General features: G+C 39.7%; 1 protein-coding gene across 3 annotated transcripts in view; it reads right to left on the minus strand.

Moving 5' to 3' along the window:
• ARHGEF12 (Rho guanine nucleotide exchange factor 12) overlaps positions 1-17,499 on the minus strand; it is a 78,556-nt gene that overhangs the window by 24,925 nt on the left and 36,132 nt on the right. For all 3 annotated transcript variants that reach the window (XM_026073020.1, XM_026073022.1, XM_026073021.1), the window contains 16 exons: positions 12,148-12,246; positions 11,628-11,677; positions 10,776-10,833; positions 9,852-10,030; positions 9,146-9,223; positions 8,397-8,516; positions 7,665-7,796; positions 5,984-6,055; positions 5,077-5,169; positions 4,712-4,822; positions 4,105-4,203; positions 3,482-3,524; positions 2,963-3,068; positions 2,028-2,165; positions 1,463-1,495; positions 624-738 (listed from right to left, as the gene is read on the minus strand). In XM_026073020.1, the coding sequence (XP_025928805.1) occupies positions 624-738; positions 1,463-1,495; positions 2,028-2,165; positions 2,963-3,068; positions 3,482-3,524; positions 4,105-4,203; positions 4,712-4,822; positions 5,077-5,169; positions 5,984-6,055; positions 7,665-7,796; positions 8,397-8,516; positions 9,146-9,223; positions 9,852-10,030; positions 10,776-10,833; positions 11,628-11,677; positions 12,148-12,246 (1,526 nt within the window). The remainder of the gene's footprint in view (positions 1-623; positions 739-1,462; positions 1,496-2,027; positions 2,166-2,962; positions 3,069-3,481; positions 3,525-4,104; positions 4,204-4,711; positions 4,823-5,076; positions 5,170-5,983; positions 6,056-7,664; positions 7,797-8,396; positions 8,517-9,145; positions 9,224-9,851; positions 10,031-10,775; positions 10,834-11,627; positions 11,678-12,147; positions 12,247-17,499) is intronic.

Raw genomic sequence — 17,499 nt, forward strand, 5'->3', positions numbered from 1 at the left:
CTTGATCTAACCTTTTCACATTGTCAGTGCAGGACTGCTCATGACAGCCTTAACATTTTGAAGGAAGCTGGAACACTGACGAACCTAAGTAGTTACTGTGACCACATACACCCACATACTTTGGGAGAAGACTGAACACACTCATAGAGATGGAGTTTTGGTGAAAGAATTCATTACATAACTGGGGCTCCRTGGGCGGCAGGGAGAGTGGCTTTCTTTCATTATGAGGCATGAGGTTTTGGCCAAGTTTCTTGGGAAGAAAACTAGAGAGGCCAATAGCCTGATTAGCCTAAACAAGATCCACAAGTGATTCAAGGTTGCGTTATATGAATCACTTTTCAGTCAAAGTTTTTATAAGGCTAGAACTATGAAAAGCAAGCAAGTAGAATTTAGGTAGATGGATAAAGAAAGTGAAAAGGCTACTCATTTTCAGTTCAGGTGTCTGCAAACATACACAAACTAATTTCAACTGTTAGGTTTTCTGTGCAGCTCAGTCATCTCAGATCCTCTTGATGCAATCAATATTGCAAAATCATACCAACTTCCAAAGTGGATTTTCAAATCTAATCAAACACCATACTGGACACCTTTAAACAAATGCACTCTGCTCAAGACACTACTACCTTTATCTTTGGCAAAAAACCAATACGGCCACGCTTCTGCTCCAGATTCCGAGGCTCTTTAACTTTGACTCCCAGATGTTTCATGTAAGTAAGAATTACATACTGCATTGTGGAACTGCAGAACACGTACAAAAGAAAGAAAAAAAAAAGAGAAGGAGGATAAGGAGAAATGGGAAAAACATTTTGTCAGGATAATGAAAAAGGTAAAATGCAAAGGTTCCACTGAAAAGCTAAAAGTAACCATTTTTAGATTGAAAGAAATTGTCATCAATTCTTTTTTATATGAAACGAAGACTCAGCCAATAACAGGATTTGTCCTCTTGTAAACCAAAGTTGCAATATATAAAAGGTGTACCTGCCTAAAAGGTAAAAATAAAGTTTGGAAAATTACACAGAAGGTCCAAAACTGATACACTAAATACATATTTGAAGTTGTATTAGAGCTTAGAGTTACAGTAAAAATCAGTAACGTAAAAGGTAYGGTTACTGTAGAGTATAGCAGACAGCGCATGGTGCCAAACAAACTGAACAAGGTAAGGTGTTTGTACGGAGAATAAATATGTCAGACCAATTTGAAACAGCTGGAAAACAAAACCAAAAAACTCTCAGCACAGTAACTCTTTTTCAGATCTGAAACAAAAGCAGCAAACTTCAGACTAAGAAGAAGCTGAGAACAACTGCTCTGAATTCAAGGTAATTATGCTATCAGATTTAGAAAATGAGAGTTTGTGGTTCCAGCCAGCAGAGGGCCGTCTTGTTCCGCTCAGCAGAAGAGAGTCAAAACAAGCATAGCAATGGAGTTCTTACTTCACAGACGAAGCCCACAAAACTTGCATTACCTCTTGTCTTCTTCCAGAGGCTGAGATGTCATCCTGAAAACAAAAGAAAATTTAAAAAATAAAGCTAACTACCACTTAACACTCAGTCACAACCACCCAAAGTGTCAGCAGCTGCGTGCAAAGCATCCTTCGGAATACTAGAAAGCCCCAAGAAAAAAAAATTAAAGCTCTCAAAGGCTCAGTTGGGAAAATTGGGCTTAGCTCACCTTACAAGAAAAATGGTTCTGAAGCTATAGGTTAACACATGTTCAAGCCAAAAAATGGGACTCGGATCTAGAAATGCATAAGGCAACAATGGAAGCTCTGCTCCTGCTAGTTCAACAGTAGCCTCCTTGAAAAGACACATGGACTTTATCTTACTATTTATTATTATTACTGCTATTTCTTTAGCTTGCTATTAGGTTACTTTTGGCTATTAGTCAAACACATGTTCATAGCAAATTGGAGAAGCAATGGAAAGGTAGTGATGTCACATCATTTCTAGTTCCCAGTTCCTCTGCTCTGCTCTTGTCAGGTTCTAAGTGGAATCTCTCTTACTCTCACAATTATACTCGCTGTTACTCACAAGACTTCCTCAATTTTGGCAATGATCTGTTCTGCGCATGCTCTTTCCTTCTCCACCGCATTCCGGTCACGAACTCTTTCTGCATCCAGTTTGGTGAGTTCTCCTTCTGCCAGAGTCAATCCCATACTACGCTTCTGCCTGAAATACAGAGAGAGGAAATTATCACTTGAAATTCAATACTGACCTATAATAAGAAAAAGCAACCTCTTGACATTCAAATGCCAAACAGGTTCTACTTTCAGTTTTGGTATAAAAATGGAGAAGTCACRACATTTCTCCACAACATCTTCACTCAAAGGAAAACAGAGCTAGGATAGCCTTTGGAAGGGTACATTTTATGAGTTTTACCAGAAGAGAATAACTAAAAGGCAGCCATTACATGGGTCAAGCAAAAGCAGGTATTCCTTTTGCAACATTGTAGTATATTTGAAGCATACACTTGAAGTGAGACATGTTTAGCTACGAAAAAGTCCGTTACTGAGCACTTTGTTTTGGTATACAGTCTTATGTTGGCATAGACATCTTATGACTGCACATGGAAGGGCAAATTAATTAACAAGCTCTACTATGACAGCTTTCTACATGACAGCTTTCTAAAGTGGACAAATTCTTGCCCAAACACAATTAGAAGGATTTACATAACATCAGCTAAGTAACAATATTCTGAAATTGCCTCAAAGAGATTCTAGGAATAAAGAACCCAAGCTCTAAATTAATTATCAGTTTGTAATTGATTCCAATCAGTTTGCAATTGATTACTTGGAACACCAGTGTCAAAAACATTCAAGGATTGGTCACAGGGTGACCACAGAGGACCTCTCCAGTGCTACTTTCTCATTCAGTCCAAGAGGAATTACTATGTCTCTTGAGTTTCAAGGCTATCAGACATGTTGACTGAGGGCACGTATGAACTTAAACAAAAAGACAACTGTTACCTGAAATCTTCCAGATGCCTTTGAACTTCTGGACAGACTTTATCTTGCATAGTTTGTATGTAGTGGCGATGAAGCTCTTCGGGAATGAGTTCTGGCCTTCTTTTGTCTGCAAGTCAGGAGAAAAAGTAAATAGATTATTCTTTGAGGAACAGAGATAGCCCACTCTGCCTTAGAATAAAATCACTCACAAACACACTTTAACCCACTCACAAGTACCCTTTTGCCTTTCACTTGCTGATAATATGAACTTAAGTACATTGTGTAAGCAGCTTTGGTCACATGCAGTATCAGACCAAAAACACACATACTGATGCACCCAGTGCTTCCCCCCACATATGCATGTATCAGAACACGTATTAAGCCCCCCTCAAGAAACAGAATAAATATTTATTCATCTCTCCCTGTGACACATGATACTGTACGTCACAAGCATTCCTACATGCATTTCAGACACTTGCTTGAACAGCCTCAGGCAGTAGAAGCTGACAAAGTACGATACCCTAGGCAAGAGGGCCTTACCTAGATCTACAGAGATTTCATCTGGAACTGGAACTTTCAGATTCTGCAAAAGAAAAGGAAGACTGGGAGAACATACACAACAAACCACCCTATTAAACACAAATCACACAGTACAAACCCTTCAAAAGCTGAGATCATACAAGCTGAACACTTGAAGGTATTATGGAGGAGATTCCTATCCTCAATATATATTACATTACATAATGATTCTTTCATCAAAGCATGTGGTACTAGCCTCTGCTACACTACCTCTTAGTCTAATTTATGGTAGTAAGGAAGTTTCTCGGGCTTTCCAACAGACACACACAATTTCACAATCCCTGCAATAGCCACATCAACATATACAGCAGTTATTAGCTAGAAGGCAATGTACAATAGCTAGAGTTACCTTACGTATGACAAGATCATTTCTTCTAACAAATAATGCTTTGCCAATGATTCAGGAGTTACCAAACATTTCAGGCTCTATACCATTCGCTTTCTCATATTCACTGGAAATATTTTTAACAAAAAACTTCTGATTTTGGAGGACCTACATCATTCTTTTTTTTTTTTTTCCCAGTTTATGAGAGAGGAGGAACTTGCTAGATATGCTTGAACAGGAGAAAAGGACTGGAACCTACTGCAGCTCGGTCCAAGAAGAATTGGTAAAACTCAAGGAAGACACGTCGAGTCTCTTTGGAGTTGGTCTGCTTGTACAAGTCTGTATAAAGGTAGCACAACTGTGGGAAACAGGAAGGGAAGAAATTAAGAGACACCATGAGTACTCTTCTAATAACCCCACTCCAAGTTTTCTTCCACAGACTTCAAGGAACACAGCATTGCTGGACTGAAAGACTTCCAAGCTACCTTCAGCCATCTAGATTGTACAGGAAACCTTGAACAGTCAGCTAGGATGCCCCTGTAGTCAGTGGGAGGATGAGAGGGAGAGGGAAAGACAGGAAAAGAAGGATCAGACTTTCCCTGCAGACAACTAATCCGACTTCCCTAGCATGGAACAGAACACATTCAGGAACTAAACACCTGTTTTCAAATAACTGAATTTAAGGAAAACAGTTCTATTTCTGCTTCTCTTGATTCATCTGAAATACCCTCATGCCTGCACAAGATCTGCATTTCTCTCCTTGCTTATCCAGCCATGACACTGTTAATGCTACACAAGGAGACCCTGAAACACTCAAGTTAATATGACAGATTTGGCCCGGGGGAAACAATTCCAGAATATCTTACTAATGCCGCAGGGTCAAACTGGGACACCACATGATGCAGAAGAACAGCCAGGTGAGCTGGGCGAGATTTCAGGAGCTCAATGTTTTGGAAACAGCTGCATTGTCCATTAATCTGTAGAGATACATGGAAACTACTTGAATTATTGAAGAAAGCTACTGTGCAAAAAAAACCCAAGAAGCTTTGTTCTGACAGCTTAGCTCCTCATTTATTCAATTAAAATAAAAACAGATCAACTCCAGAAACTGTGAGATGCTCTTCCAGCATCCCAGGAAAAACTCAACATAGGGAAACTATTCTTGTCAAGGAGGGAAAAGGGTGGCTGAAGCTAAAACGTGGCTTCTAACTATAGAAAATGTCATTCCCACCTGCTCCTGTTCAGTGTCAAAGTCATCATCTTCTGCTCCAATGATCTGAGGTCCCATACGGGAAGAAGGACTTCCAACACTGGACTGAGAATCCTGGTGCAAGTTGAATGGGAGAAGGGAAGGGAAGGAAGAAAAGTACAGTGCTATTACTCTCATGGGACAGTAAACCACCTTTAACCAACTCAAAGATATTATTTTAATTCTCCCTCTCTAGAAACTCAATTGAAACCCAAGTGCCTTTATTCAACCTTGTCCAAATTTTCAGTTATGAGATACTGTTTAGAATGCTCCTCCCAAGTTGCAAGTGTTCAGAAATGTCAAACCAGCTGATTCCAACCCAATTCCATGATCTGCAGAGACTGCTCAGCATAATAAGTATGTGGCATAAGCCAAATACCATCTTACTACAGATGGAGAAATATGACTTTGGAAAGTCAGAAAGATGAAGACAGATAACAAAAAATACTTCAGAACTCACTCTAAGAAAAAAAAAAAAAACGAAAAACAACACAGATAGGTCAGCAGTTGCTGCTGTATTCTACRCTCATCCCACCTCAAGGCCATCCCTGATAATGCCAGGCTCATGATGACTGAATATCCTAAAGTAAAGACTATTTTTCTTTTAGAGTTGGACTCAAGAAATAAACTTTGTACCACAACCCTAGCTATTTTAGCTCCAGCTGTTTTACTGTTGATTATATATTTCTCATCTCATAAATGGGCCTGTTCTTAAGCTCCATAAACATTTATTCAGCTAATTAACATTCCCTGCACAATTTTAATCGCATTTTATTATCTAAAGCAAAGTTTATGCACACTCCATCTAGAAAGTAGAGGAAAAAAGAGCAAGATTTTAATAGGCCCATTACAGGAGAAGCTGTTATCATGCTTTATGTTTTGGACTTACAGTATCTTGAATCTCAGTTTTCTCTGGGCTCTCATCCAGATAAATCCGATCCTTCAGGCCACTCCGAGGACTCTGGAAAAGAAGTTTAGTTCTGGTGAGTACCAGCAAATCCAGGAAAGTAAGAACTGTATGGTAAGTGTTTCAGCCACAACAGACAGTCACACAGTGGACTGTTGAACAGCTGAGGCACGAACAGCTGAATTCTGAACCGTCTTACTCACATGCACAGTTTCAAAAAAAGCAGCCCCATGTATAGCTCTAGCATACACAGAAGCAGTTTCAAAAAGAAAGTTTCTAACATTGAATAATAGCAGTTTTGCAAAATCTGCTCTTGCACCTCTCCTTGGCCTTCTCCTAGCTCTCTCCATGTCTTATCATAGTTTACGTACTACCCTTGTTATTAGATCTCTAAACCTGCTCCCATTTTTCAACATCCCTTTTGAATTGGGGGACTCCCAACAATGGGMACAGTATTCCAGGTGTAGTCTCATCAGTGCCCAGTAGAAGGGGCTAGTAACTGTCCTCCATCTGCTGGCAGTCCTCTTTCACGTGTAGCCCAGCACACACTTGGCTTTATTTGCAACAGGAGTGTGCTGTTGGCTCATCTTCAGTTGGGTCCACTGTTAACTCCCAGGTCTCTTTAGCAGGGCTATTACTCAGCCTGGTGGTTCCCAGCCAGTGTTGATGCATGGAGTTATTTCATCCCCAACTACAGAACTCTGAACTTCTTGTTAACCTTCATGAGGTTTCTGCTGTACCCAGTCCTCAAGTTTCTCAGGACCTCTTTGGATTGAAATGCTATTGTTTGGTGTATCAACCATCTCCAGTAATCAAGTATCATTCACAATACTGGCAGAATTAATTGTATTCGGAAGATGACTATGAATTTTGTTCTACATTTATTGTATACAATGATGAGTGATGTCTTGTTCAATTGGGCGGGGGGGCATGTTCTTTTAATAGAGTCGTGCATGTTCACGTTCTGGAGGTATAGCTGGCCCATCTTCCTTTGACTTCCAATTGCTAATACAAGCTTATCGCCCACATGCTTAAGTTAAACAACAAACTTATGGCCAAAGCCCAAGTAGAGAGTCTCAATTTCTTCACGATAATCAGCTAGTATCTTAATTAAGGATTAGGTGTGAAGGCACTCCAATAAGAAGACCATATGAGCACACAGATTGATAACTGATGAGTGAACAGACTAAGTGCTTTCACTGTTGGCAATAACTGAAGTTCATTTGATAGAAGTAATGCTCTTCCTCACTTTTATGGCAACTTTCCCACTGCCTGGATCTGAGTCACAGCTACCACAAATGGAATATTAACGTGCTCTTCAAAGACACTCTAATTTGCATCTCTCAGCTCTGAGAAAGATTTTGGCATCCATCTTTCTTTGCCTCATAACAGGGAGTATGCCAGGAAAAAAAAAAAAAACATGTTGGAAAAAAAGCCCAAACCCATGGTATTTCTTTCCTAGTCCCTAACTGAAGACCAATATAGTATGCTTCCTCAGGGTTGGTGTGTACTTAAAAGCCTATGCTAGTAATACACAACATGACTGAGACACAGTACATACGAATAATATGCAGGAGAGCACAAACTCAAAAAAAGCTGTACAGGAAAAAAAACACAAACCAAAAGGTATAGAAGAAAAGATGTGGAGCTGTTCAATACTCACATCAGCAATGTCACTGTTTGGTCGGGAGCTGTCACCACTGTAATCTAGTTTGCTCAGACCATCCCCGCTCTCTGTCTCCACTTCAGTGATCTGCAGCGATTCTGTCACAGATCTAGAGGACAAAACTCCATCCTAAAAAGATAAAGTAAGTTGGGGGACAGCACAAAGCAAGTAGAATATTTCAAGAGACATTAGCTCTTTCAAAAACTGCATAGTTCACATTATGTGTGAAACTGTCTTTGTATATCCAAAAGAGGCTGCAATGTTTTTTGAAGAGAAGACAAAAGCAAGTCCACCAAGTTTTCAGGACCTCAAATGCAGAAGGAAAAGGGGAAAAATAATTTCACTTATATATATATTAAAAAAAAAAAAAMCTGTTTTAAGCTTCCAGTTATACATTCTTCACTGTAAGAATGACTTCACAGGTTTCTTTTAAGTTGTATTGACAGACAGACTAATAAACACAACATAATTTGCATTTACTGCTTTAAAAGCAGTTTCTCAAGGAACGTTCAGAAATCCACTGTAACATCTACTTCAAATACTGACATTGCATTCTATTGCATGATAGCTTCTGCAAGCCTAATTACAAGTCAGAGCTCTAGAGGGTGCAATCTGCCTGTGGAAACACAGAAGAGCTTGGTAGGGAATTCCTGCTTGCCCAGAATACCATCATCCCCTAAGAATTTTCACCTGGAACATACTGCAGAGAAGCCTGACACATTCTGTTACCTGAGTACAGCCTGTGGCTTTGGACAACTGCTCTTGCAGTTGAGGAATRTGCTTCTTGGTTTCCTGTATCTCTTTGAGCAGTCGTGAGGTGGGCGATCGGCTATACTCTTCTTGCAGAGACTGAAAAATAATTTTATGAACTTTCATTCAATTAAATATTTCCTCACTATCAAAACTTAGATCTACAACCTATGACTAATCTTCATTCCATTAACACATCTGAAATCGTRAATAGCACATCTGCACACCTACTGTTATATTAAGTAGACGCTACAGAACATCTTTTTTATATAGCCCTTCTTGCTTTCCTGTGCAATATGAAAATACGCACATTCTCAAGGTTTATTCAAGTAAATCACAGCCACATTGAGCATACACCTGAAGGCACAAAAACTCAGTGTCACTAAGAACTGCCACATAGATTATAGCTACTAGTGAGAACTGACTCTCAGTGAGACAGAAAGATGTTTATGTGCCCTAGCATTAGACCAGATTGAGGGATGCATACATTTAAGAAACTTCCCACAATTTTTTTCCTACCCTGTCATGGATTAAAAACTCAACAGACCATCAGTAAGAGTGATCAGATGCCTCTGATGTTAGGCCAGTACACAACAAAGCTAAACTGGAACATAAGCTATGCAAGGAAATGAGGATGCTACTAACTAGTGATGCAACAGCCTGTCTTTGCATTTACATCACCCCCTTCCCTTTCCTCCATCCCTCCTGAACATATGCAACTCCAGTACCTGCAGCCGTTCCTGCTCTTTCTGTAGCATCTTTTTCAGAATCTCCACTTTCTGGTTGTGGACAATATTGTTCTCCTCCTAGGAAATAGGGAGAAATTAGAGAGTCAGTTTTTTTGGTGGAGCTGGGAATAGGGAAGGAAGACAGGGAAATGGATATGCCCATTTCTCATGTACTTCCTGAACATGGTCACTGAAAAGCCGTACAAGAAGTGATTCAAGTTTCTTCATGCCCTATCCTACATAGGATGTAACCACTCATTCCTACTTTTGAACATAGCTGTCAACACAAGAACAAAACAAACAACCCCCCCAGAATTGACGAGAAGTGTTTGCTTATTTACTTTCCTCACTCTTTGCCACACGTCTGTGTGCTTTACAGTCCAATTGTTAGCAGAAGTTATGGCATGACTGGCCTGGACCAGGCATTGTGAAAGCTCACATAATGCCAATTCTGGCAGTATATCTCAAAGACAACCTGTGAACAACCCTCAGCTGCCTTTGCATTATCTCATATGGGACAGAATATTTACTCGCAAGATGTTTTTTCTCCATGTGGCTAAATGCCCACTGGGTGGCAGGACAAAAATTCCAAATCCAATTTGTGATTTGTGCAAGAAGAAMAAAACAATTCCTTTGAGAGAAAATACATGACTACATTTTTTCCACTGCTAAACTGGTTCTTTGGAAAGAGCACTTTAAATCTTACCCCCATAAGTACTGGGCTAGTAATCCTTTCTGCATTTCCTGATGTGCCAGGCGAATGGGGAGATGTCATGACGGGAGACATATGCCCAAATGCTGCCAAATCCACTTCAGAATCAGCTAATGGAATTTGGGGAGACCCTGGTGGGCGCCCCTGAACAGTGAGAGCTACATAGGAACCCGCTGCAGGGAGAACAAGAACAATCCACACTTCAGACACACTTGCACATTTCTACGGTTGGCATTTACTCTCCCCCAAGAGACAAGACTCAGACCATTCTTCACCTCTTTATTCTTCACACCAGAGAACCTGAGAGCACTGTCAGCTCTACTGCAGAGATCTCCATTTAAATTTCAGATAATCCAATGCCTTTCATCATAATCATCCCTAATGAAAGCACACAGTGCAATTTCTAGTCCACCAAGTTTAAGCATTAACCATATACATGTGCTGATACCAAAGATTAAACTGTGCTAGTTTGGAATGAACCAGTAACAAACTTTCTCCTGTACAAGAAAATAAACCAAGAATTCACTTTCTTTGGAAATGCCAGTAATCTGCAGACATCGTAMAGGAGACTGTTTTAACAGTGCATGAATAACTATAGTATTGAAGTTAGAATCAAAACAAGGGAAGATGTACGGGCAAGGGTCAAAGGTAACTTCAAACATCAATCAAAGGAGAAACTGCAGAAGCTGCATCAGCTCAAGTCTGAGATGTCAAAATTACCTGAAATTTCACTTTACTGCATCTTTCTCATACATATCCCGCATCTCTCAGATCAGTTGTACAGCAATCAACAACATAGCTAGACTTTGCCCTTGCCACTTGATAGCTGAATCAATCATTGGTCTTTYAGAAATATCTCTTTCATGCTTTAAAGGAAAACAGTGACAAAAAAAAAAATAGTAGTCTGCCTTTACTTACACTTGATCAGCTTTACCACCTCCAAATGGTTTGAGTGTGTTACTAGAGTGCCATTCACCTGGGAGAAGGGGGATAAAAAGCAGTGTTTAACTGTTGATTTCCAATCGAGGCAGAAATTTTTCTGGGTACCACATGCTATACAATAAGCAATGAAATAGAGTGAGGAACAAGTAAAGAGATCTCTCTCCCCTCCCTTCCCCCCCATTACAATGTCTTTTTACACACTACCAGATAAAGAATTTCCCTCTAACAGTTAATCAGTTCTGTAGAAAGAAAACCATACACACATACCAAAACCACAACAAAAACAACAACAACAGAAAAATACCTCTAAGTGTGCAGAAAAATACTCAGACTAGCTAACTGAATTCATTCATTTATATACTTGGTTGAAATCCCAGCTCTATCTCTGTCAGCCATCATTTTGCAGCTGCGGTTTAGAGGGTCTTTTGAGTCACTGGCTTGATTTCTTAGCTGTTTGAGATTGAAAGAGAACACTGATCTGAAGCAGTTAGGGGAAAAATAACAATCAAAGGAGACTATTTATTTACAGGTAATTAGCAATACCTGTGCTCATCCCCACTGCCACCTCTTTTCTTGGTGAGATGTTTGAACTGCATAGGGTCCTAGACACACCAATAAGGTTCTAAAATGACAGTGTTCTCCACAACGAAACTAACATTCAGCACTGAGCTTCCAATGGTTATTGCACATCCCCAGAACAGGAAAAATTAAACCATCTGCTATCCCACAGGCTAATGCAAACACCAGTGCAGACATATCAATTACATTCTTTCAGYGGATTCATTTAAAACAAAGAGTCCATGTCCCTGATGTTTTGAAYGCCCTTACCTTGATAATTCTATCACCTGTTTGCACTCCAGCCCGCATGGCTGCTCCATCTAGAGGGCAAGAAATAGTTAAGTTCCAATTTTAATAGAATCACTCAAAGCAAAAATGGTTTAAGCATTCTGTAGTTCCGTGCAAAATTACTTCCCATATTCACCCAAGCTTCCCCTTCCTCTATCAGATTAAGATCTAATGAGTATCTAGGCTACAGCAATTCTGTTCTCATTTTGCAGTAGATACATCAAGCCACAATCCCACAAGGTTACATGMGCTCATTTACTTCCCCTCAAGTGCAAGATGTCAGCTTCCAAACACATCAGACACAGGAGAGGGGATTCACTGTGTCCTGACAGTGCAATGCTGTCCTTGCACACCTATTCCGAAGTTGGTGATAGCTACAGCCATCCCATCCTTAAGAAAAGAATTTGCAGTCTTCTCCTCCAGCTCAGGCACGCGTTTCTTCGATTCACATGAAAACCCTGTAGGCTGCTCTCTGGCTAGCATATCTGGCATGTCTGCCTACCTTCTTTGACTGACTGCACGAAGACTGGATTGTCTCCACTGACTGTCAGCCCAAATCCATTTTCATCCCGTTGGATAACGACACACCGTTGAACAAGACCTGCATAAAAAGGTGGGGAAAGGGCAGAAGAAAGAGGGGGAGAGAAATACAAAGAGACACAAGCTAGGCATCAGTCCAAAACCTTATCCTCTGAGATAATCACAGAGCACTGAAAGAAACTGGTACAAGACAACAGAGGGGAAAAATATATGAAAGACAGAAACAGGGCATCAGTCCAGAAACAGATAGGAATGTCAGGACAGGTCAAGCTTATTGCTTCAGTTACACAAAACAGAGATATACAACAGCAGAGATGCAGACAGCTCTGGCACATCAGACACAACTTGAGGTAAAAGCAGCTTTTAAAGAAGAACAGCTATGTACATGAACCAATTTCCCTCTGTCTATATCAATAATTCTTCAAAGTATGGCATAGGGCTGTCATGTTCTAGCACACTATCAAAAACACAGAACAGTTTTTACAAGCTACTTTTAAAAAGTCACAAATATCTCAAATKAACAACAATGGGTTGGATTAAAACAGATTTATTAAATTGGGAAAAGTTTTCCTGATTCTCAACAAAAATTTAATCTCAGGGCACTTTCCATTCCAGACAAGAATATTCCACAAAACCAGAAGAGTAGCAGTGAAGAAGTACAAGCCACTTTCATTACACTTAACAAGCCTTCAGAAATCAGTATCATGCTTCCCACCGAGCTCTTGAAGTACAAGGCCAAAACCCTAGGAGTAACGAGTTCTAATCTGCTCCTCCTTTAACTTGCTGTGACATCAAAAGCAAATCATTTTGTTTCCTGGTGTTTGGACTACTCAGAATAGTGGGAACATAAATACTGTTGCAGACAAATGCATTCACTAGATGCAGCATTTTGAAAAGGTGGCCTGCTGTATATGTCTATTGTTTACCTGAAAATGGACTAAGGAAAAAAAAAAAACCCAAAGCCCCAGCATATTCTTTGCAGAAGGAGGCACTTTCCTAGGAGCATCTACAAAAGGCCTACCACAATGGAGCCCTTATCTTGAAAAGCAACTTCAGGAACTCTGCAAAATACGTCAAGGATGTTTTCTTATTTGCATAGCAGAACCCACTAGCTACTAAAGAGCTCCCCTATTTTTAACAACGTGCTTTGCTTCTTCATTTCCAAAGCCACATCAGGCAAAACCCTTACACCGGGGTCTTGAGAAGGAACAGTTTTCTTCCAAGATCAGATACCAAAACTGTAGCAGTTTCATTGAATATGGAGGGAGCAAAGGGAATTGTGAAGATGTTGCCCCAGCAAGACTGTCTTTTCTGGAACCATTTTTAAGGAATGAACTGTAAGAGAGTGTGGAGTCATATCCATGTCTTACATCACTCCTGCACCAATACAGCTCCCTTTACTTCTCTCAGGCAACTCCTAATGGAAATGAGGAGCCTCAAGTGAAAACACTGTCTGCCCAGTCAGCCCTGTTCTCCTCAAGCGTGGCATGTACGCAAATGGGCGTAGGAGTGGTGGAAAAGGCTGAATTCCAGCACATCAGCAGCAGTCTGAGCAGAGTATCATCTCCCAATAACTCCCTTTCCACTGATMAAGTAGAAGCAATTATGCTATACATAGCGATCGGCAATAAATTGACAGAAGGTGAAAGCAGACAGGGAAAAACAGCAGCTTTCACACATCCCTCTCCCTCTTGTACCTCCCATTTTTCTATATGACCAAGCTTCTTTAAGTCTCACTTCATAAGAATGATGCCTCAGGGTGGGGTGTGGGAACGAGAACATATGCTATTTCATAAAAACAGCTCGTTTTAAACTCCGCTGCCAGACGTACAGGTTTTATGAGTAAGACACTAACTAATCTTTTGACTCATAAGAACTTTCCTTGTTTAAAGGCACAGTATAGTCCTGCTTACTCATTGTTCTTGCACTGAATTTCCTTCTTTTCCAGAACCAATAGCCCTTGGATCTATTGCACTGGTAAGTGTTCTCCTTGAATGAACCCGATGCCATAGCAGAGGCAATGTATTAGGAAATGCAATATAAGCTGATATAATCTTAGGGAATATAATTTAAGTTCCAGGAATAATTACACTAAATGCTTTTCCACCACCAGTCTCAATTTCACTCAAGACCCCCTTTTAATTTTATAGAACAAACAACCTAACCAACAGAGAGACAACTGAAATTAGGACTATGTAAACCCAAATTAGTCAGTCATTGCCTTTTGCCAGTATTTGTTCACTTCATAAAAGAAGTAGGCACTTAACCCTTTCCCTAACACAATGCAAAAGGCTGGAATGAGGTCTACGTAGCCAGCTGTGAGGTACCATGCTTGATGGAGATACACAGCCGCTTTACAGCAATTTTAATGAAGTTATTTGGAACTTTTCCGAATATAACACTATCACCTGCAGAACTAGATCAGCTTTGATAATGCTTCCTGGCTGGAGCAGATAGGCTAAAAAGAGTAAATCGTCCCATGTACTGTTTCACTCTGTTGTGAGAAAAAAGCAGCGCAGAACTGCCCTAAACTTGTCATTTGCTCACTTTTGTTCTTTAAGTAATCTRCATCCAATCTGAAATCTGCCTAGTGGTTGAATTTTAAGAACATAGTAGCAGCATTTTCACAACCCATGTCTTGTACCTTGAACAGCTCATTAGACTCTCTGGAATGGACTTAAAGGAAAGCCGCAAACCACTGAGAGCCCAGCAATGACATGCAATGTAAGTTTTCAACAGCTGTTACTGTCATGCCTTGATTAACTCGAGTACGTACAGGAAGCCTAACATTAGGCTACTGACTGAAATGTAGCAACTTCCCCCACTCTAAGTTAAGTCTATGAATTTGGCGCAAGACTAAAGTGCAAAAATCATCTCAAACCCAAGTTAGTAAGTGGCAATCAGCTCTTCATTCATGTTTTTTGCTTTTGTGTTCCAATTCTTAGTGTTCCTTAAAAGGAAACCATAAGCCACTCATTTTGAAAGATCTTACCATAATATTCCATTTTTCCAGCTGAAGCTTAGTAAAGATTACAAGGTCTATTGAACTCATTATTGGCAATACTGAACATCAAATCAATACTCATCTTATTCCCACATTCATTTTCACGTGAAAACATCCCAATGGCAAGAAATTATCAGACGCCACTGTAATTATGTTTTAAGTATGCAAAATCACACTACATATTCATATTTCAAGTGGATASTTAAAATTTGGGGGGTCAGGGGGGAAAATCTTAAAAATCCCCTTTCATCTTCATGCATATTAGAATTCCCCAAACTCACTGGTATTGCTTCAGGCCAAGAACACAGTCAGACAAATAACTGTATGCTCTAGTTAAGCAGGTTTGAAATTAGAAATGAAAGCAGTTAGAAATTATCAGCCTCAGAAAAAAGGAATTACAAGAAAAGCTAAGACAATCAACTCTTCAATAGGTGGCACTATTCCCTCTGAGACATTGTGGCCCAGTTCTCCACCCCTGTTACAAGTGTGCCTTTTGGACAACAGGAAAGGGCAAAGTCCTAATTTCTCAAGGTCACTGATATTCCATGGTAAAAATGATGATCTCAACCAGTTTTGACAGACACATTTTGAATATGCAAAAGCTTCTTTAGTTACAAAATTTTCTCTTCTCTTCTTCTACCGATCCTAAATATTTTGAAGCTGTTCAATAAAACACGAAATTTTATTTCCCTAGCAGTGCATAACAAACAGCGCAGGAGTTCATTCTGAAAACCTGACTCCAAAGAGAGAATGGAGACATGAATTACATCTCCCATAATATAATGTAGCTTTTCCTCTGATCAAACTGTGTGGGACATTGCATGGAAGGAGACTTCTGAACTATAACCTCCCTGAAGGCATTAAGCCACAATGGGAAACTGCAATTTAATATAGAAGTGATTTGAAATGAATCATTCAATAAACAAAAACATACTCTTTGGGGTTTTGAGAATGTCCAAATGTTTCACTTTGGTTGGGAAGCTTTGATGTTTCTATAAAATATTTCAGAATCCCCACTCCACAAAATAAATAAAATGAAACTATCAGCTTTCATAATGAAAGCTTCTCATAGGATGAAATTCTGAATTTCACTTAATTCTAGTTATTAACACGGTCTTCATACCAAATGCCATATTAGCAGCATTCTTCAGATTCCTTCACTAACCCRGTAACAGAAGTCACGTAAACTCAGAGCAAAATGGACACTATTTGAAATTAGTGCAGTACATAATGTTTTGATAAAATTGTTAATAACAATGGCACTGAAAACCATTCATAATGCAAGGCTTGGTAACCTTTCTAGAAACAAAGAACAATGTATTTTAACCATTATAAATAGTCCTATCTGCTCCCATGGAAACAACACATTCAGTCCCTGTGGTCGAGTGCCCCTTGCACTCCAAGCCGTTTCTGGCTATTATAAGGGTAGTGATGAGGGGGTCCCAAGAGTCCTTTTAAAAGACTGCAAAGATGGTGGCCACAACACAAAGACACAAGGCTGGGAAGAACTGCAAGAAACAAAACAGGAAGAGTAAAGAAAGATTCTCTAGGATTCAATTTTAAAGCAAGTGAACAGGGACAAAATCCAGATTTTCAACACAAAAAAAGAAAAAGCCTGTCCCAAAGGTGGACGGAATATGTGCAAGAGTATGCATCAAGTCTAGCCTAACTTTGGGGCCTGAAACAGGTCACAGTATTAAATATAAAGAAAGGTATCTTTGGAGAGCAACTAAGTAATGGGGAAGGGGGAAGGGTAACTGATAACTCACGTACCACCCCAAAAGCTAGTTTCAGTTTTAAATTTGTTTCAATGACAGAAAAAACCAATATTGTGGAAGGTTATGGCACCAATTAGTAAATTATAGCAGGTCTAAAATTAAAATCAATCTCTCCCCTGATCATCTAGACTTTGTTGAGTGCACAGATATGAGATGGTTGGATTTATGAAGGAAAATTCACACTAAAGTTTGATATCACTATAAATCAAATTCTGTATATCAGAGTAATTTTTCTACCTAACTACCCTCCCCCAAGCCACTCACGTACTTCAAGAAATTCTGGCCTTAATTAAAAATTTCAAGAGGTAAGAACAAACACGTACATAAGCCACACCTCATTTTCCTGTAGTCATTCAAGAATTTTCTATTATTCAGTTTCCAATGGCAAGCCAAAGAAAAAGCCAGTTAACGTCCAGTCACCAGCAAGAAAAATATCAGTATGGTAGTTCTACTTGTACGTTTTTAAATAGTTTGGTCCCATCCAAAGCAAACAGCAGACTTCTGTACACATACCACAGAACTTGGGAAAAAC

This window comes from Apteryx rowi, unplaced genomic scaffold (assembly GCF_003343035.1).
Source record: "Apteryx rowi isolate R43461 unplaced genomic scaffold, aptRow1 scaffold_356, whole genome shotgun sequence".
Taxonomy (NCBI): Eukaryota; Metazoa; Chordata; class Aves; order Apterygiformes; family Apterygidae; genus Apteryx; species Apteryx rowi.